At 38.9% G+C, this 21,454-nt stretch overlaps 1 protein-coding gene across 3 annotated transcripts in view; it reads left to right on the forward strand.

The window, feature by feature from the left end:
- The window catches only part of LOC139947434 (uncharacterized), a 36,131-nt gene that overhangs the window by 5,434 nt on the left and 9,243 nt on the right, over positions 1–21,454 (forward strand). For 2 of the 3 annotated variants that reach the window (XM_071945455.1, XM_071945529.1), the window contains exons 2-8: positions 1,663–1,832; positions 3,120–3,256; positions 4,498–4,654; positions 11,880–12,113; positions 17,206–17,320; positions 18,055–18,219; positions 18,512–20,122. In XM_071945455.1, the coding sequence (XP_071801556.1) occupies positions 1,758–1,832; positions 3,120–3,256; positions 4,498–4,654; positions 11,880–12,113; positions 17,206–17,320; positions 18,055–18,219; positions 18,512–20,122 (2,494 nt within the window). In that variant the 5' untranslated portion in view covers positions 1,663–1,757. Of the gene's footprint in view, positions 1–1,662; positions 1,833–3,119; positions 3,257–4,497; positions 4,655–7,198; positions 8,465–11,879; positions 12,114–17,205; positions 17,321–18,054; positions 18,220–18,511; positions 20,123–21,454 lie in introns of those variants that run through there. The other variant, XM_071945378.1, reaches the window with a different exon arrangement.

Below are 21,454 nucleotides of genomic sequence, written 5' to 3' on the forward strand. Positions count from 1 at the left end.
TTGCAATGGTTGAGTTTTGCAAACGACGAAGTTGCCCCGCTGAGTACAGTACACGAGGCATGTTCACGCCAACAGCCACACTGGAGGCTCAGGGGTAGCGATGGTGTGGCACACGCTACACGGTTGAATGAACCTCGTTGCATTGGTGAAGACACGGAGAGTGCATAGGCAACCCAAGGGCAATGTTAAAAACAGTCAGATGTAGGCAGAAAACAGCAGATAACTTATCTTTCGGTAGCATCCACAAGCAGCTGGAAACTATTAACAACTATTAAAAAGTATCAAAAGACTAAACTGACGAAACAAGTTAAAAATACGTGAATTATGTTGCCCAGTGTAGGAGCTACTCAAAAACAGTGCTGCACTCACACTCGCACTCGCTACACTCGTAGCCTGCATCTCTATTTGAGTCCATACGCACTCATACTTCAGATGTCTTACTGTATAGTATACTCAATATTTTCTGAAGGGAGGACAATGAAAAGAACACACAAAACCGGAACCCATTAAAAACTTACAATATTGTCTCCGGATGAGTCCTCACAGACTACCACAATTGTGCACCATACGTACCATACGTGTACCTCCACTTCTGGGTGGAAGGATTCTTCTGTTGGTTGGTACTCATGCTTTAAGAATGTTCATTTTCTTGTAAACTTTGTTTTGTTATCACGTGATAACTTCCATTTATTATCCCGTTATGAGAACAAAATAAGAAATAAATCATAACAAAGAGTTAAGTCAAAACTTATTAATACTATGGGTAGTGATGTTGTTTACTTTATTACTTGAAAAAGGGTCATGCATGATGAATTGGGGGAGCAAACCCCCTTCCCCATATCAGATAAAATCCCATACCTTTGCAGGTAGAAGCCCTGCACTTACAGCCTTGATGAAAGGTCATTAGATAGAAAAATTGGATAAACAGAAAGTGACAGACATTGTTTCTGATGTCCGATGACTTCATTGTTTCAAATTTCCTCTAAAAGAATTATAAAAAAGAGAAGACATTTTACACCAATTTAATGTGAGGTTTGAGACTTGTAATTTTTCCCCACTTTAATGTGGACTCTACCAGTACATAAATGAGTGTTCACAAAACTGAATTTGACCTTTGTAATGTATCACTGTGGCACTACTTTATGAACGGCTCATGAATATGTATCAACAACACTTCCACAATCCCAGCCACTGCATGTTGGGCATGAAAACACAACCTTGGCCAGCATGCCAGGTATCCGCTATACCCTTCTATGTCCCTGCTATGAAGGAGAGCTCTTTGAACTCCTCATAACCAAACTTCACACATGGTCTCACAATTTTATGAATATCTTTTTCAGGGGTGCCAGTCAGAAGTTAGCAACTGTCAAGGGTGTGATACCTGGCTACACAGCAGTTAAGGTTGTATGGCTTCTGACTGGCATCCCCAAACAAATGACAAATGAGGGAGACTGCCAACATAGAGTGCTGGCGTACTTGGTAGAGAGCTAGCACGTTAATCCGGAGGTTGTTGGTTCAAATCCTGCCCCTGTGAATTTTGTTCTGTTTAAAAGTACAAAAGTTAAAAGCTAGTTCTTAAAAACGCACCCTCGAGAAAAGAGACACTGTTTTCATGCGGTAGTTCTAATCTTACATAAATATCGATTTTTATTTCATCAACAGATTACTTTCCACAACAATGAAGGGGGTTTGTAAAGCCATAGGAGATTAAACCTTAAAACGACTACAAAATTTGAGCGGAGAGTTTTTTTCCCAAAATGACCAGCATGATGCCACACACTGATGACGGACCTTTGCCAACAGGCAGGGAAAGAAGAAATAGTTATTTGGAGGTAAGTCTCAGGCCTGATACTTCACGGAGGCAACGAAGGCGATTGCCTCCATGCCTTGGTGTCCTCAAAATGCTACAGTAGAAATTAACAATTTCCAATTTCCTCATTTAGGTTGGCCTTTACCAAGGAGAAAATGTCTTGGTGCCCTTGCCCTTTCTAAAACGAAGTATAGGGCCCTACAGGCCTGAAGTCTGCATTTTATCAAAGGGGGTCTGTCTTTACGAACTTGTAGGCCTGTGGCTGTATGGAGTATGAACTATAATCTAGTTACTGCTCATGTGCTGTTGCTGTCACATCAGAAAGGGCATCATCATTTTGTAGTTTGACGGCCAGCATGCACGCGCATGTACAGTTACTGGATAAGAGTTTGAACCTCTATGTACAGGCACCTTTTAATAACTTTGACAGTCCCTCTTCTAGGATTCGGGTACTTTTTCAAAATGTTCACAGATTTACATTAAACTTACAGGGTTTGAAGATGATGATAGTGGAAAGCTTCCCTTCAAATATTACATAGTTTTTGAGAAATGAGTAAAACAAGTCACAAAATCATTTTGGTCTCATGAGACCAAAATCATTTTAGCATGTAGAATCCCCTTAACCAGTTATGATATTAAACCAAAACCATAGCATAACTGGTTAATACGTTTTGACATGCTAAAACTGAGACGAAAATTGTTACTTTTACTCATTTCTCAAAAACTACAGCACCTCAGTAAGTAAAATTTCAAGGGAAGCTTTCTACTATCATAATCTTCAAACCGTGTAAGTTTAATGTAAATCTGTGGACATTGTGTTTTTTGTTAGGAAAAAGTACATATAAATACCCTTTAATAGTAGCAAACACAAGGTCAAACGCAAATGAGCCACACTTAATGAACTTTTTAAATATTTATCTGAAATTATTTTAACCACTCATTTTGAGCAACTTTCATTTAGCTGCTTTTAAAAGCAGAAAATATTGCTTAACAATTTGCTGCTAAGCAAAACTTAGCAGGATAGTATCAGATACCAGTCAAAATTTGTACTTAAGACATGGTAGTTTCACTGGTAACCTTATTCTGGTAAGCATGTACTCGTATTGTTCTTAGCTACTGTTTGTGCTTTTAAAGCAACTCTATGTTCACTACATGTATAAGCCATGGTCAAGAACTCGTACTCTGCCTCAGTTTCTAAACGATCCTGAAATAAAATAAATCAGAAAGACTGGGGCATCAGTACCTTTCACTTATCCCCCCAGTAAGTGATTTTTATGATGTATTCTGATTTGTGTTTTTGCTCTTGTAGGTGTTATCGAGGGTCTCTAGTGATCTGAATTTTGTTGCGTCGGATCTCAGGAAAGCTCCAATTCCTTTCAAGGCCAGCTCGCCTAAGTCCCCCCTTGCAGTGACGGCTAGTCTACCCCTCTTTAGAGCTGAGGACAGGTAAGCCCTGGGTTCAATTTCATGGAGCTGCTTTAGCAGAACAAATTTGCTTAACAGTTTTCTGCTTATAATTAGCAGATATGAGCAGGAAACCAGTCACAAATTGAACACATAGTAAGCATATTTTTGTTGTGGTTAGCTACTTTTTGTGCTTTTAAAGGCAGCTCTATGAAATTGGGCACTGTTTAAAAAAGGAAGATGTAAGCTTCATTTTGTAGGGTTGTATTAAAGGCACTGGACACTATTGATAATTACTCAAAATAATTATTAGCATAAACACCTTACTTGGTAACGCGTAATGGAGACCTGTTAATGGTATAAAACATTGTGAGAAACAGCTCCCTCTAAAGTAACGTAGTTTTTGAGAAAGAAGTAATTTCTCACTAAAATATTTGATTTGATTTCGAGATCGCAGAATTAGAGTTTGAGGTCTCGAAATCTAGCATCTCAAAGCACACAATTTGTGCAACAAGTGCATTTTTTTCTTCCATTATTCTCTCGCAACTTTAAAGACCAATTGAGCTCAAATTTTCACAGGTTTGTTATTTTATGCATATGTTGAGATAAACCAAGTGAGAAGACTGGTCTTTGACAATTACCAATAGTGTCCAATGCCTTTAAAAAGCTTTTACAACTGGGTCAAATTCATGGCTCTGCTACCTCGGAATTCTTCACTTACAACAGTCAGTTATATGCCTACATGTATGGATTTTAAAATTGTTTTTTTCATAGGACTGTTTTTATCAAGCAATTTTGCATGGCAAAATATTTGGACGGAATATTTTGTGTGCATACTGAATACCAATGTTGAGTAGCAAATGATGATTTTTTAGTAGCAACTGATACAATTTGTGTAGTGTTTTGCTTTTTTGTAGCGATGAGAATCGTTCACTGAAATAAGATTGTGTTTATTCTGTTGGGTATTAGAACGAGAGCCAACCTTGTGGTAAATTGTTTTTAAACTAATGAACAATACGCTATTGCTTGCAGTCAGGAAGTTTGGTAAAATGCACACTTATGTGTGCGTGATTTCTTCCTCTTGGCACCGAAAAAGTATATTGTGCCAAGGGCCTTGTGCAACTTCTCTTATTAATTGGACATTGCCATTTGATCTATAGAATCTATGCACTGTTCAAAATAGCCCTTGAGAAAGGCTCTGCTAGTGTTCAAAATCGCCACGCCATTGCACTCTTCAAATTGTCTACTTTTACTGAATGAAATGTTTGCAATCCTGTCAGCAGATATCACCATCTGGTAGGAGCAAGAAACACCTTCCTTGGTTCAAATAACAACGCTTCAACAACACCAGTAGCACCAGCACATTATGCACAATTACCAGCGACACATTCAACGCCACACAACAGGGAAATCACAGCCATGCCTTCACCATTACTCAAGGTTCGTGTGAAACTGTTACTGTCTTTAACCTTTTTAGAGACCATAGCCGAGGCATATTTGTGTGGATCATTATACTTTACTTTTAAAGGCAGTAGACACTATTGGTAATTACTCAAAATATTTATTATCATAAAACCTTTCTTGATTACGAGTAATGGGGAGAGGTTGATTGTATAAAACATTATGAGAAACAGCACCCTCTGAAGTGACTTAGTTTTCAAGCAAGAAGTAATTTTCCACGAGTTTGATTTCAAGACCTCAGATTTAGAATTTGAGGTCTCGAAATCAAGCATCTGAAAGCACACAACTTCGTGTGACCATGGTGTTTTTTTCTTCATTAATATCTCGCAACTTTGACAACCGATTGAGCTCAAATTTTCACAGGTTTGTTATTTTGTGCATATGTTGAGAAGACTAGTCTTTGACAATTACCAATAGTGTCCAATGTCTTTAAAACATTTCCAACGAATGCATTTCATAACAAACGTGTTCAAACGCTTTTCATAGACAACTTGCTAAGGCAGCGTGTCCCTTTAACAGATTGGATGCTTTTTTGCTGTTTTGAGGGAAAGTTTGTGTTCATTGCAATGGGTTGATGACTTTAACCCAACAGCTCAGTATTCACTTTTGTTTTCAAAGTAGAAGTGAATCCACACAACTCTTGCTTTTTGTCACTCTCTCTTTCTGTATCTATGAAGTCATAGTGCATTTAATAGTTATTGGAATCAACTAAAGGGGTTTTATTGGTCAATATTTTGTTCTTTGTGGTTTTCTTCTCTCTTTTTGTTTCAGGTAGTCACATTGTTTGTGTTATTTTAAGTATCCTGTGGCCGATCTCACAAAGAACTAAAACTGATCATTAGATGAGTTGTCAGTTCCACCTTTGTGATTTCTATTTTCCTAACACTTTGCAGAGCATTTAAGATTGATACACAGTCAAAAAGAATATTAAAGGCACTGGCGTCTTTGGTAATTATTCCTACTTGGTGTACCCTAACATATGCAATAAATAACGGATCTGTGAAAATTTGCAAGAGAATAATAAGAGAAAAACAACCTTGTTGTGCAAACATGTGTGCTTTCAGATGCCTACAAAAGTATTAAAAGGCTTATTATTTGATTAAGAAATTACCTCGTTCTCAAATATTATGTTACTCCATTTCTCACAACATTTTATACTATCAACAGCTCTAGTTACCAAGTAAGATTTTATGCTAAAATTTATTTTGAGTAATTACCAATAGTGTCCAGTGCCTTTAACTTGTTTGAAATTGGCCCTCGATCAACGTAGAGAGAGAAACAAATTAATGTGACTTTTTCCAGGGAAAACCCAAAGTGCTGTACTTGGCATGCAGGAGAGTACATATGTTGTCTTTGCTCATTGCTTTAAACTGAAAGTAAATTTTGTTCTTCCTGAATGAGGCCTCATTCCCTGTATAACTATGAAGAGAACACATAAAAGGCACTGGACACTATTGCATGTAATTACTTAACATAATTATTAGCATAAAAAGTTACTTGAGAAAGGGGTAATTTTTCACTCAAGTATTAAAAGACATCATCAGGCCAGAAAGCGCACAAACTTGTGCAACAAGGGTGATTTTTCTTTTATTGTTCTCTTGCAAATTCGATGACCAATTGAATAGACCCTTCCCATTAAATATGTAAATTGCACATAGCGCGTGCGCACTAATGTTTTGGTTGGCAAATTGAGGGAGCATCGCGCTGTTTTGTACATGGATAATGGGTGCGTCACGCAGGCGCGTCTGCTTAGTGCACAACTCTATGGCGTTTGCCAACCAACAGGGTCTGTACGCATGCGTGAATGTAATTAGCATATTTCATGGGAAGGGTCCATTATATTTTTTTGCATACATGTTGAGATACACCAGGTGAGAAGACTGGTCTTTGACAATTACCAAAGGTGTCCAGTGCCAGTTAAGGGGAACACTGTGTCGACTTAGCAGATTTTCCTTGGTTGTATTTTTATTTAAAAAAAAAATAACAAAACACACATGCTTTTTTGTTGTTATATTTGTTTCCTTGTTTGTCGTTGTGCATGATCAAGGGTCCCCATTACATTGGACTGTTCGGGGTTTCCCTTTTGCACCACGCTGTGTTTCGATGTTTGTACAGTAAAGGCAATAAACTAAACTAAACGAAATAAACTTGTTTAAGTGTTCCAGTATGTAATGGAAATATATGCTTATACATGTAGTGAAAATAATTTCAGTAGATTCTTTGTTGTTGATTTAGTTTTGTTTTATACCACCCTCAAATTTGGTTGAAGATTGATAACTTGGTTTCATCGCTCATTACTCAATTAATCATCAATGAGGAAACCGGTGAACAATGTTAAGTTCTGTTGCCACATCCACTCTTATTCATGAGAACTGAATTACAGTTTTGTTTGTTTGAATATTTGTTTCAAGTGTTCTTTTCTCATAACATTCAGTTCACGGATCAGGAAATACACTGTTAATGTATTGAGTTGGAATGATATCTATTGGAAAATAATTTTAAATTACTTCCTCGGACATGAGGAGGAGAACTGGCTGGTACAAGTGAAGTTCAGATTCTGCTGCTGCTCTGATGAACAATAAAACTACCGAGAAAAACTGAGACTTGAGTCAATCCATGATGAATTTTGTGTAGCTACGACGCTCGGTTGGTTGAAGCGAAAGTTAAGCCCTTGATGTTCAATTTTTGGAACGATAACTCTCATACCATTTGTTATTATTACCACTGGAGTGGAGTTTATTCTCAGTATCAACGTAGCAGTTAGTGAAACTGTTAGTTGAGAAGTATTTCCTGTGTAAGGTTTGTGGTCGTGCTTTGATGATATGCAACTTTGCTTGTAATAATAACCACTGTTTATGTGCGCAAAATGATGAAAGTCCCAGAGTGAAGATATGTGTACTGTCCTGTTGTGAATGTGTGCACTGATTGAAAGAATGTACTTCCTGTAGTCAGAAGAAGAGATCCATCAATTTGCAGTCTTCTGCGTCAATGGTTTCCTCAACTGTCTTGAGAGATTCTGAAATACCGTTTATAATCTGCGGATATTTGTTCCGTGCTTTTCAGTTTGAATTGAAACAAGGTAAGGATAATGGATGTGTAATTCAGAAAGACGTGGTGGCTCTGATTCTTCATGAACGTTTAGAGGATGTTGCTGAAAACCACTGAACAGATATTCCAAAAGGAATTATTTGGGCTCCTGAATAGAAACTATTATCCACGTACAAAGAAGCTGCTTTTATAAAACAATGAGATGCCGTTCGAGTTCAAACAAGATCAAACCAAAGGAATGAGATGGGGACGAATCCGCAAGCTTTTGAATCGTACACAGAACCAGATGATGTCAATAAGGGGCTTGAAAGTATAACTGAAATTGAGCAAACCCATTTGAAGATTCGTGGAGGGGAAGTTTTCATCGATGAAGAAGACCTGGAGGATTCTGTGCTGAGTATCTGCCCGAAGAGAAAACAATCCAGACGTCGTTTGGATTCCACAAGTCGTTTGAATTCCAGAAGTCCTTCGGATTCCAGAAGTCCTTTGGATTCCAGAAGTCCCTCGGATTCCAGAAGTCCTTCGGATATCAGAAGTCCTTCGGATTCCAGAATGTCGTGTCTTCATTGTATAGAGGAACCATGCTCTTGCACTGTTAGCAAACTCCAACACGACTTGGAATCGCTCCAGGAGAGATACAAGTTTGTCAATATGCAGAATAGAGCGTTGTGGGTTGAACTGCTGTCTCTAAGACTCTGGAAGACTCACCATAGATCATATCGAAAGTCACTTAGATGCAAGGTAATAAGGAATAGCTGGAAAGCTATAAAATGCTCTTCTTAAAGGCAGGGTTATATATTTGGAAATTGTCAAAGACCACTATCCGTACTTGGTGTATCGCAGCATCATAATAAATGCATAAAGTAACGAACTTGTGAACATTTGGGCTCAATTGGTTGAAAGAAAGTAATTGGCTCAATAAATTGAAAGAAATTTACTTGTGTGGCCTTTTGCTTTGGGATTATGATGTAACTTTTGCAGCAGGGACAAAATAATGGCTAATATTTGTTTTAACCATTTATACTGACCTGTAATTATATCAGTACTGTACACAGGGTTCTTTTGCCATGCCCTGCAGCTAGCTCTCGTGAGCCTTTTTGAGACATGGTGAACAGTGGACACTATAAAGCCTTTTTCACACTGTATTTCTTATCCCGGTGGAATATAGCCCTGGGGCGGCCCCAGGAGTTTGTTTACCCCACCGTGGCGTTACCCCAGCACACTTTCACACTGTCCTTGCAGAGGTTCTAGAACAAGATTCTATTTGCATTTTTTTTTTTTTTTTTTTTCATAGCCAAGCAGGTTGTCTTTAAAAATGTGCTAGGGGACCATTTAAAATAAAGATTAAAAAAAGGTCCTCCTCTATCTTTTTTTCAAAAAGGGAGGACGCTAAACATGTTTTAAAAATTGTATTAGGCCTAATAGGATTATTTCTCCGCTTTTCAATATGGACTTAACACTAACATACCAATCCCTACCAGTAGCTGTTGACTCAATAAGAAGTGGCTTTCAAATCTAGAAAGTCAAGCACAACATTGCTGTCACATTGCCAGAAGGGGAATCCCCTCATGTTTCCTGCCTGGGTTTTGCTCAAGCCTCTTATCGCAAAGTACCGTATCACTTTCAAGGATGTGATATATTTGGTAATCATAGTGTCAGTGGTCAATTGCTGAAGGCTTGAGGAGGCATGGAGTACAACACAATACTAGAGGTAGGACCCGCTATGTCATTACTATTGGTAATTTATTACTGAGAGTAATAGACTGTGCAAGTCTCGCGCAGATTTGAACTTCCGGGACCATTGTGGTCCCAACCTTATGGAGTTTTACGTTGGGGAGATTTTGTTTCGTCCATTACTTTGGTTTAATATAGTTTATGATCATAAAAATGACATATGTTGTTAAAAATGTAATACTAATTAACAACATATATAAAAGTAAAAATAGAGTCAACATAATAACGAAGAAAAACCGATAATTAAACTTGACCTCAGGTCAGGTTACTTGTAATAAATTAAGAATTTGTGCCCATCTCCGATCACGAAACTTACGCAGACGCTTGTTTTGGCCGCGCGGGTGGAAAGCCTTTTCATTGGTCGCTTAGGCGTCGGCTTCCTCTTTAAAATGCGTAACGCGTTTATCTAACGCCCTTGCGACCATCGTGCGTCCGCGTATAAACCAGCTTTCAGTAGTTTCACATTCGGGCGTAGATTTACAAAAGGGGTTTCAAAACATTTAAAATCAAACAAACATCCTTTTCCCAGAGTTTTACTTTTGTCTATACATAGACTTTAACCGATAATTGTATATTTGTTTAAAAAGCTAAAACTAATTTAAACAAGCTCTAATGGGTATTTTTGTTGTTCAGGTTCGGCATTAAGAAAAAATTAAAGCAAAGATTTGATTCATAACAAAATTAATTCTTCAGTTGTCGTGTTTTCTCGCTCCGGTGCGCGAGACTTGCACAGTCTATTGTTAGCATAAAAACTTACTTGGTAACAAGCAATGGACAGCTGTGAGAAAAGGCTTCCTTTGAAGTAACCTAGGTTTTGAGAAAGAGGTTATTTCTCACTCAAATAATAAAATACTTCAGGCCAGACGCCTTTTAATTATGCATCTGAAAGCACACAAAGTTGTACGACACGGGTGTTTTTTCCTTCATGATTCTCTTTCAACTTTCATGACCAATTGAGTACAAATTTTCACAGGTTTGTTATTTTATGCAAATGTTGGGATACACCAAGTGAGAATACTGGTCTGTGACAATAAACAAAAGGTGTCCAGTGCCTTTAAGTAACGACTCTTTGTGGATCATAGAAGCTGTTCAGTGAGTGAATGATGTCAAATTCTTTGCCATGAGTAAATATAAACCAATTATCATACATGTAAATCTTGCAAATTTGACGTACTCTATCACACCAAAGTCAGCTGAAGATTGTAAAAAAAAACAAGGGTAAACTTGTAATTAATTTTTGGTTGAACAAAGGAAATTTAACTTCAAAATCTAATTCAATACAGACAGAAAAATAGGAGAGTTAATTATTTATGCATTTATACTAAAATAAATAATAAGTTTCAAATTTAGTTTTCAATAAAGTCAGTTAGTTTCAGTCTGCAAAACTAAATTTATTTTGTTTCCTGCTGGTTTAATATTAACCATTTGGGTGGTTTAACTTAATAATATTAAAGTGAGCGTAATGTTTAAAAATAGAATTATAAATTGGCATCAGGGATTAAATATATTATTTTTGTTTTACCCATACACTGATGTGTGGTTAGTATTGTATACTCTTTACTTTTCTGAGTCTTATGAAGAAAAAAACACGGTAGGCATGCTACTCAAGTGGGGTTCAAAGTTCAAAGCCACGTTTGCCATTCTAGAGAACCAATCTTACCACTAGACCTTGCACTGTAGCTAGAGGCAGGTTGGATCCTATAATTTAGCAATTCGTAGGCAATTTGTATTGTCAAATTGCTGGATCTGGATAAATATTCTCAATGCTCTAATTAGAGCCAAACGAGAAGAGAAGATGATGATGAAAGTTAAGAAAGTTAATTGTCAATAGATTAATAATTTTAATAATTTATAATCATTTGAGAGAAAAACCGGGGCCTGGAGAAAAACTTTTATCCAACACAAAACTCTTCTAACTTTTGTCCCTTGGGCCAGGAATTGAACAAGGGCCTTATTGGTGAGAGGAGAGCGCTTTTAGCATGCCACCCTGGAATGACAAGTTTCTGTATATGGAACCACAAGGGGATCTTTTCTTGAACTTGCCCAACAATTAAGTGTTTGAATATTATCACTATTAATTTTTGGTTTAACCCAAATACACAGATGTGTGTTAGCACTGTATACTCAGTAGGCCCTACTTTCCCAAGTTCTGTGAAAAACAAATCACGGGCATGTTACTTGGGTGGGATTTGAACGCACGACCTTTGCAATTCTAGAGCAGAGGTCATTGGTTTGAATCCCACCCGAGTCTACACCCGAGTATTATGCCTAGGACTTTTTCACAGAGCTCTGGTTAGTACTGAGTATACAGTGCTAACATACATTGGTGTATGTGGGTACAACCCAAAACTAATATTCTTTATCCCCGATGCAAATTTCCAAATATTAAATACTCTCCTTCGGTCTTTGTTTGATTCTGCAGAGCTCCTACTTTCCATCGTCGCCCTCATGGTTCCTCTCCCCCCATCCAGTAACCGTCCAGCAGCAGCAGCAGCCCTCTGATGACCCCGTCAGCCCTCCACACCCTGGGCATCTCAGTGAGGATAGCATGGAGTTGTCTCTACTGACCAGGCTGGTGCGTACCAAACCGGTCTGGTTTCTACCCAACACACAACGCACTGCTGCTATACACTACCTACAGGGACAACCAGTTGGGGTAAGACGTGGCATATAAATTTTGGTTTTACCCATAAAAAAAAACCTAATGTGTGTTAGCACTGTATACTCGTTACTTTCCTTAGCTCTGTGAACAAAAAATCATCTGGCACAACAATGTAGGCCAGAACACAGCCAACACATGTGTTTAAACACTATAACAAATGGAATGCAACACAAAGCATGTTCATTACTCGGGTGGAATTCGAACCCATGACCTTTGCAATTTTAGAGATGTGTCTTTACCAACTAGACCACCGAGATTGCCCGGTAGCTAGAGGCAGTTCAAATCCTATGTTTAAGCAGCGGGTACCGCAACAATTTAATAGGTGGAAATTTATTCTTTATCCCAATCTATTAAAGACAAGGATTGTTGAGCCCTTTTTAGTTATTCCAAAAGATGTTTTTTAAAGGCGTATGACCATAACATGAGGTTGCTGTTGACCTCCATCCACTTAACGCAGTCAATCTCTACATCAAAATTGTGTTCCTCTGTCCAAGATATGGTTGTTTTATTTAATTAAGAGAGGTATTAGGTAACGTCATGTGAATATCTCTTTTGAGTAGTATTGGTTCTGGAAAGAACCGGTGGCAAATCTCTCTCAGTTAAACTTCCACCATGCAACGTTTCAAACCCTACCTGTTTTATTTAGTTAGTTGATTTTGTTTTATCAACCTTTATTGTTCTGACGTTACACTTTGATAGATAGTGTAGACACTGTCTTAATAAGAGTCAAAGTCACATGCTTTTTTTTGTCCTTGTGTTTGACGCAGATTAACAAAGGATTTCTTCTTAAAATAGTATTCTTAGTCAATGCGCATGTTAAGTCTTCCTATGTATAGTCACCTGTGAACAAACATCAATGACGAGTGGATCCGGTTTGTACTTTTTTAGTAAAGGTTGTCAAAACTTTCACAAGTTGTAAACTGTTTAAGTTGAATGGTCATCGGAATGTTCTGTCTGAATGAATATTCTGTTTTTTAAGGAAATAATGTTGAGTATCAACTTTTAGATGCAAGCAATTTTTATGAAGCTTTAGGAACATGGCTGGAAAAAGTCTTTCACGTGATCAGAAGGTTTGACTGGGAAAAATAAAGGGTGCTTCAGCAACAGCTGTTTCTGTTGCTAAGGGTGTTGCTATGGGGGCATCCAATGCTCGCTAATCAGACATGGCTTCTAGAAGGCTGATCATTCTCTTGACTTCTTATGATTGAGGGCGCTAGTCAGCACTCTATTCATGGACTTTGGTTGGGCTTTTCCTTGTTTATTTTGTTGATTGAGGAAAGGGTAGTCTAGACCGGTCCCCATAATAGGTATTGGTTTTACAGAACCAGTGATGTCATTGGTTACAATGATTTTGTTGGATAAATATGCAGTGACATGATTTATTATTTTACATGCACTATTTTGTCACTAGCTCTCTGCTCTTTTTTTTTTTTTGAGGGGGGGGGGGGGCTTAAACACAAGGGGGTGCACCGTTTTTTCTAGGTGGTCATTTCTGGCTGATTATGAAACTAGATCTTAAACTAAATACAGCAATGACTGATATGATATTATAAATTTTTATAACTCATGTTATTCCAAGTAAGTAGGGTTTGCGGTGAAACCATGTAAAACATCTTTGTAAGTACATGTAGTTGGTGGCTCTGAGAAGGGCCAGTTTGTATTGTTCATCTTATTCCATTCACTATTTTTTTTAATATAGGCTAAAAACAAGATAATTTGATATGGGGCATGGACATTAATTTAGGGAAGTTGTGTCCACCCCCCCCCCGACCCCCATCTAACTGTAACCTCCCATAGTCACACCACTGATTGTTTATTATATATTTTGATCACTGCTAAGCAATGTGTATCTGCTGAAGCAGGACATTAGCAGGACCCAAAAATGGGTCCAGAAAAATAGAGCAATCACAAAAGGAAACGAGGGAAGCCATAAGGGAAGTCATTATGACCAGGAGGAAATTGAGTAATAACAAAGATTATGAGGTGGTTGGATTGCTGACACATTCAATGACAGAGCCGGTCGGGGGGGGGGGGGGGGGGTGATCTCTGATGAGTGATGCCAAATGCACCGTACTCGGTCTGGTTTACTGTGAGCTTCATTGTCAAGGGTGGGTTTGCTGTGACTGTGATGGGAACTGCGATGCAGAGGTCTAGGTGGTAAGTTGAAAAAAAATTGATGTTGGTGGGGGGGGGGGGAGGGGTTACTGCTGTCTTACAGAAAACATTAGTAATTGTCAAAGACCTCCAGGGGCACAATTCCATGGTTCTACTCACTGTAAGAAAAGAGTCGACCCTTGCGGAAGCATGGAATCCCACGCCTACAACAAGAGTATTTCACAGGTTAGCAGGGAATTTTTGCCTGTGCACATGTGTACTCCATGTAACTAGGCATTCTACACATTTACACAGCTAGCACAGAAATTTGACGATTGCACGCAAGTGGAGAATAGTGATTGTAAGTGCAGAATGCGGCAGTGAGCACAGCCATGAATGTGGGCCCAGTACAGGGCTTGAATTAAACACCAAGGGCCCAAAGGCATTGATTTTAGCCTCGGGCCAGTAAACTCAAGACTGGCCAAGTCTGGTGTTTTTCATAGACTTAAAGTACCTCAATGTGTGGTAACAAAATAAAAAATGGTGTTCAATGATGACTTTGAGATTGGCAATATCTTTCAATTATGTTGGGTACACTGGACACCTTTGACATTTTCAAAGACCAGTTGTCCCACTTGGTGAATCGCAAAATCTCAAATGTTTTACTTAGGAATTACATCTTTTTTCAAAAACTATGTTACTTCAGAGGGAGCCGTTTCCACAATGTTTTATACTATCAACAGCTCTCCATTGCTTGTTACCAAGTAAGTTTTAATGTTAACAATTATGTTGTGCAATTATCAATAGTGTCCAGTGCCTTTAAGTTTGCTTTGTCGTTAAGAGTTAAAACTCTTGAAAACATCATGTGCATGTCTATGGTTCTGTCTTCCATAGAGAACAATAGAATACGTCCACACTTGCTATCACAACAACACGAGGAAACAAATGGGAAATCCCGGGTTGACACAGAAAACAAACAAGTACCTGCTCAGTGTTTTATTACTTTTCCTGTTGTTGCTCTTAGTGGTCGGCCAGCTGCATGGTATCTCAGCTGTTGGCCAATCCTTACTGATACAAACAACTGTTTCTACAAAATTCTGTGGTCAATGAGCCTTCAACGTTATTGCAACTTCATTTTTGAATGACTTATCAGTGTATATTTTTATCCAGCTGACTTCGTTTGGATGTTGAAGGGACTTTTAGAGACCCACTTTTTTGAATCTACATTTTTATAAAAATTTTTTTTTTATATTTCTTTGTATGATTTTTTGTGTGTTTAATGCGCATAATAGGCTCCTGTTTGTGGTACATGGATGTCTTATATTAGTAATATATTATGGGGCTTGTAACTTGGCCTGGGCGACTATGTGGAATTTACTTCTTGACTAGTTGCACTTCAAAAACTTGTGACTTTGACACTAGTCGCGACTAGTTTTTAATTCCTAAGATGCATTGCGGCAAGAGTTTGCCACAGGCACAGAAGTAAAATTCAAGCTGAAAGGATTGAAGTATGTGTCAATGATGTCTGATTGTGTTTCATAAGTAATTTATGTTGTTGTAAGTAGTCGTGAGCGACACAATTGGATCACCAAACAGGTAGTTCCCACTATTTTTGTAGTAGTGACAACTATTTTTGTACATGTAGTAGTTGTGGTGGCACGATCAACAGAGAAGTCGAAAAATGGTTGTCGCACTACTCGCCCAGGCTCATTTGTGACTTGCGACCGTGTTGATTGGGACTATGTTGATGATGGGGCTTGTGGCGTGGGAGAACATGTTGGTGATGAGAGTGGTAGCCTTTAGTCGAGGCCTTCGTAGCTTGGACAGCTTTGTAGAGCCACGGTCCCAAGCGACTGGAACGGCAGACCACACAAGCGAGTGGCGAAGCCCAGGGGCCTTTTCCAACTTGTTTGCGGTTTCTTATGTGCTTCTTTAAATCTTGACTTTTGCTAACTTTACCCAAAAGAGTAGCAAAAGTCCAAACCAATCACAAGCGACGGGGTCAGCAGGTCAGCATACATTAATGCACATTTCATACTCTATGAATAATTCATCAACAAAACCGCAAAAACAAGTTGGAGAAGTCCCTCGTGGTCTTCTGTTTCAGTCGCTTGGGACCACAACTCTACAAACTGTCGAAGTCATGAAGGCCTTGTCGAAGTCATGAAGGCCTTAACTAAAGGCATTGGGGGTGGCAGCTTGGTACTATTTTGGTTGTTGTGGAGGTTACTTTAGGGACCACGTATGTGGCATGGTGGCGTGCCAGTGAGGGGGGTGCAGGAAGAACTACAATTGGTAAATATCCTAGAACTGGCTTGATACTCTGATTATCTCCAATAACATAAATGTAATCTCTTAACTCCAATGACATAAAATCCTTATCTCGAATTAGAACAGGACTTGTTTTTCCACGTTATCATGATTGGTCTGATTGAAATCCCCACTGGAGCTGAGATTGACCGCACGACCGACCAGTCACACATCCTCATGGGGTAGACATTGTTGAGGGTGTTGGATGCACGTTCTAAATTAGTCATCCACACAATGTGGGTTTTGCATGTCAGTCGCGGTCAGGGTTGTGTGTTAGGGTACTCACTGTATACATGTATAAAAATAATATTTATCCTGTGAAAACCATTTGAAGTAAATACTGATGAAGAAGGAAGGAAGTGGGCAATGTTGTTACTTTCTGTTGAATAACTCATTTTTGTCTCATTGTTATCGGTTGTTACACTTGTGTACTTGAGCAAGGTACTTTACTATAATTGCTTTTCTCGACCCAGTGGTATAAATGGGTACCTGCGAGGGTAGAGGTTGATACTGTGCATGCAAAAGCCTTTGAAGTGCTCAGTTGCTCAGGTTGTATACTCCCGAGGGAGCTAAGAAAGATTAAAAAGGATTGTCATTTGCCCGTTGACCAGGCCACTAATGTAAAGACAGTTATTGTGAAATGCGCTATATAAGAACTTGTTATTATTGTTATTATATGCAGAGCTTTATCGTGTGCAGATCGAGGGATAAAGACAACTTGGTACTGACAATGAAACATCCAGGGAAAGGAACCGGATTGTACATTGAGAAGTTGCCAATCATCATCACTGAAAATGGTAAGTTGGCAAAAAAATACAATGTGAAAAGTTTAGGTTTAAATTGGCAAACATTTTTTTTTTTTTAAGTTTAGGTATAACTAGGCAGATTTGCTCAAGAAAAAATTGCATCTTTCGGTGAGCAATTCAAATAAAAACTCTACTGGTTTTTTTTCACTTTAAAAGAAACAGTCCTAATTATATAGACCTTGATCACAGGATCTGAGGCATGTCTTGCCCTTTAGAGAGCAGTTCATTTATGTGTGATCATTGCCATACTTGACCTGAATGTGACCAGTCAGTGACCTGTCTTTGACCTTTGTGGATGAATCAAGAGTAGGTCATGTCTACTTGCAGCAAAGTTACGGGCCCCATAGGCCTGAACTTTTCATACAAGACGTTTACAGCCACTATGAGAGTTAAAGGGAAATTTAAATTATTGGTTTTGGAAGATAACAAAATTAAATTGTGTTCATGTTTCAGTGTTCATGTTTCAGATTTTACAAAAAGCTCATTTCAATTGAGGCAATCAATCCAAATAAGCAACTGTGTGAAATTAAGTTTACATTGTTGCAACACGTGCCCATTTGCTGAGCAGTATTTTCAGCTTTAAAACAGCTTTATGAAATTGGGCCCATGAAAACAAATTTGTACAAAGCTCATCAGCCCATCCCAGCAGTCTTGGATGAGAGTGTTTTTTTTCTCTTTCTTTTTCACATTTGATTTGTTTTAATACACATTTCTGATGACTCCAGGTGTGAAGTTGTCCAACGCATCTGAAGAGTACGCCAACATTGAAGATCTAATTCTCCATCACCTGTACCATGAGGGCGCTCTACCATGCAAACTTGCACTTCCTTCGGAAATAATGGCTGCACGAAACATTCGGGCATTGCAGTCACTGGCAGTGTTTGAAGAAGGTATGTCTGTGGGTTTTCAAAATTGTGGCTGAGGTTTCAGACCATGGCTTAGTCTAACATTTTGAATGTTTAAAGTTTTGTTGCCCAACCAATGAGCTTGATGAAGTAGTTTATGTAAAACGTAGTGTTGGGGAGCCATTGTACTTAAAAAATATCAATAGGTAAATTTGTTGGTTTTACTACTGTACAATCATGAATACAAACACGCTGCTTCTAAAAACGAGTGATTGACCAAGTTTATCTATGCTTAAAATTAGGTGGAATTAACTAACTTCTTTTTTCCTGTTTTAAGAATTCTGGGTGAGAATTACGCAGTGCAGACAAGGCATATCCGACAAAGGACAAAAGGAAATGCCCATCGAATCTCCCAGAGAATGGTCAAAATTTCCCGTAACACCACCAGCTAAAAACCCTCTCCAGTGGAGCCTTTCCGAAGGCAGAATGGCACCTAAGCTTTTACCTCCAAGAGGATATGTCTTCATGAATAAACAGCCTGGGCCTCAGACTACAGCTACAGAACAACCGTTCCCTGCTTCAAAGACTGCAACTACTGAGCCAGAAAGCTCCTATATGTCAATGAGAAACCGCAATACTGAAAGTATCGCTCTGGAGAATCGACGCCTGTTGAAAAGTTGGAGTTTTGACGAGACCAACAGTCCTTTTCTTACCGATACCATGTCATCATCTCAAACCATGGCGAGGGACTCAAAGAGAAAAAGTACAGACGCGACTTTGCTGGCAGCCTTTGAGCGACAGCCGATGCGTTGGAGCACGCAGAGCCAGAAGGAATACCTCGAAAAAAACTCGGGTCATTACCCTCCACCCCAGCATAGTCCTCCACCTCCACCCAAAGAATCTTCAGCGGGTGTTTACTCAGCTGCATCCGTTGGGGCATCTTCTTTACAAAGTCAAGTCCAAAGAGCCTCCGGCGAGTATTACAAACCATTTGAGAGAACGAAACAGGGACATCAACCGCCTTCTGCGTTTGGGTTTGACCAGGTCTACCAGAGTCAAGCGCCTCCACTACCGCCAAAACAATCCATGACCAGCCCACAGCAAGGAGGATCTGATAAATACCACAGCAGGGGCTCAATGCTTCCCACGGCGCAACATTCATCCCAATATGCCCAACCAAAGCCACAAGGTTCTGGGGGTAACTATACTTTGTCTCAAGCCGATTTATTTTCCCTTGAAAGGACTCCAGCAGAGACGACAGAGTGGCTTGCGGACCCGTCCATGTTTGGTTCCATTGAGAACAAACATTACTTGGGACCTATCTTACGACCATCATTTCCAAAGCCTCCTGTAACTCCTGGCAAACTAAAGCCTGTAAGTACCCTGTTTGAATTTGATCCTTTGCTCCTAATGGAGAAACAAGCATCGACTCCTCTATCGCAAGATGTCTTCAGTACCCCACCCCGGAACCCTTTAGAATCCTCCACTGTATTACCTCAACCAGACGCCCCTAAATCTCCTCCGCCGTGTGACGTCGAAGTCGGGGTGCTTGTGAGATTGACGTTAGAAAGCAGTGGAGATGAGCTGACTGAAGAGTTCAGACTATCGGATCAGAGTCGCCAGTCAATGGATGGAGGTACAGAAGAGGGATCTGAGGATAGCAGCAATGAAGATTCAGAACAAACGCATGATGAGGAAGAGGAGGAGGAGACGGCGAGAGGAGAGCAAGGGTTCTCAACGGCCGAAACCCAGAGTAGTGTAGCTCATGCCCAGCTTCGGGATCAGCCTCAAGATGGTAAAACGACAGCATCATCAAATGATGGTGAGAGCCAAGGAGAGCAAAACATTAATCGGTTGTCTGGAGTCACTGCATCGCAGAAGAAGAAGATCAAGAAGAAGAAAAAAAAAAAGAAGAAGTTGAGCAACTTCAGCAGGATCCAGAAATATGGTGAGTCTTTAACCAAAGAGGTAGAATCTGGCATGCAACCTTTCATCTGATCAGCTGATTTCCTCTTTTTCATTTCAAAACAGTGCTATAGAAAACTTAAAACACTGTGCAAAAGTTAAGTGTGATCGGCCATTTTCTCTTTTATACAATCTTTACTTTATACATTTCCTCTTTTATACAATCTTTACTTTATACGTACAATATTACAAAGGAAATTAATACAAAAAACTGCTACAATTACCTAAATGAGTACATCATCCTTTTTGAGGTAGGGTGGACCCTTTAGAAGTGCATTGTTTGGTTTGTGTGTCTACAGAGAGATGTTCCCAAACCAAATAGTGTCATAGTATTGTGTCCGCCATATCCCAACAAGGCTTATAGGATTCTAAGAGTTACAAAATGGGAGCCTAGAATAAAACAAAGAAGCAACAAGTCCAACCACAATAAAGAGGCATTTGAAAAGAATCATAACAAGAGGATTAATATACAAAACCCCTAAAAGACACTTGACACTATTGGTGTATCTCAACATATGCATGAAATAACAAACCTGTGAAAATTTGAGCTCAATTGGTTGACGAAGTTGCGAGACAATAATGGAAGAAAAAAACAATCTTGTCACACGAAGTTGTGTGCTTTCAGATGCTTGATAAAAAAATCTAATTCTGAGGTCTGGAAATCAAATTCAAATATTTCAGTAGAAAATTACTTTTTTCTCGAAAACTAAGTTACTTCAGAGAGAGCCGTTTCCCCCAATGTTTTTTACTATCAACAGCTCCCAATTGCTTGTTACCAAGTAAGTTTTTATGCTAACCATTATTTTGACTAATTACCCATAGTGTCAAGTGCCTTTAACCAAAAGGAACCATCTTTAAAATATTATACACATAATGAATGTTTATGAGTGCAATGGTGCGAATATGTTCATGAGTTGAAAGATGGAATGTTCTATTCAACGAGGCGGAGCCGAGTTGAATGGAACATTCCAGCTTTCAACGAATGAACATATTCGCACCATTGCACGAATGAAAAACATTCATTGTTTGTTTTATATAACATCCAAGTAGATCTTTGTCATTTTGATTGAAAGATACAACTTCAAAACAAACAAAGCGTAGGCCTACAATTTTTAATTGTAGAAGCCGAATGCTAGTAGTTTTACATAATATGCCTTGCAGTAACACTGCTGCGTTACCAAAGACACGCGCGCGCACTGATGTTTTTTTTACTCAGCTTTTTCGTTCCAAATGGCAAGGATCTGCTTGGGTGTTATATAATAAAGTTTATTTTGTAGATGGTCTTTAAACTGTCTATATTGGTATCAGTACCAAC

The sequence above is a fragment of the Asterias amurensis genome, chromosome 1, assembly GCF_032118995.1.
Source record: "Asterias amurensis chromosome 1, ASM3211899v1".
Lineage (NCBI taxonomy): Eukaryota > Metazoa > Echinodermata > Asteroidea > Forcipulatida > Asteriidae > Asterias > Asterias amurensis.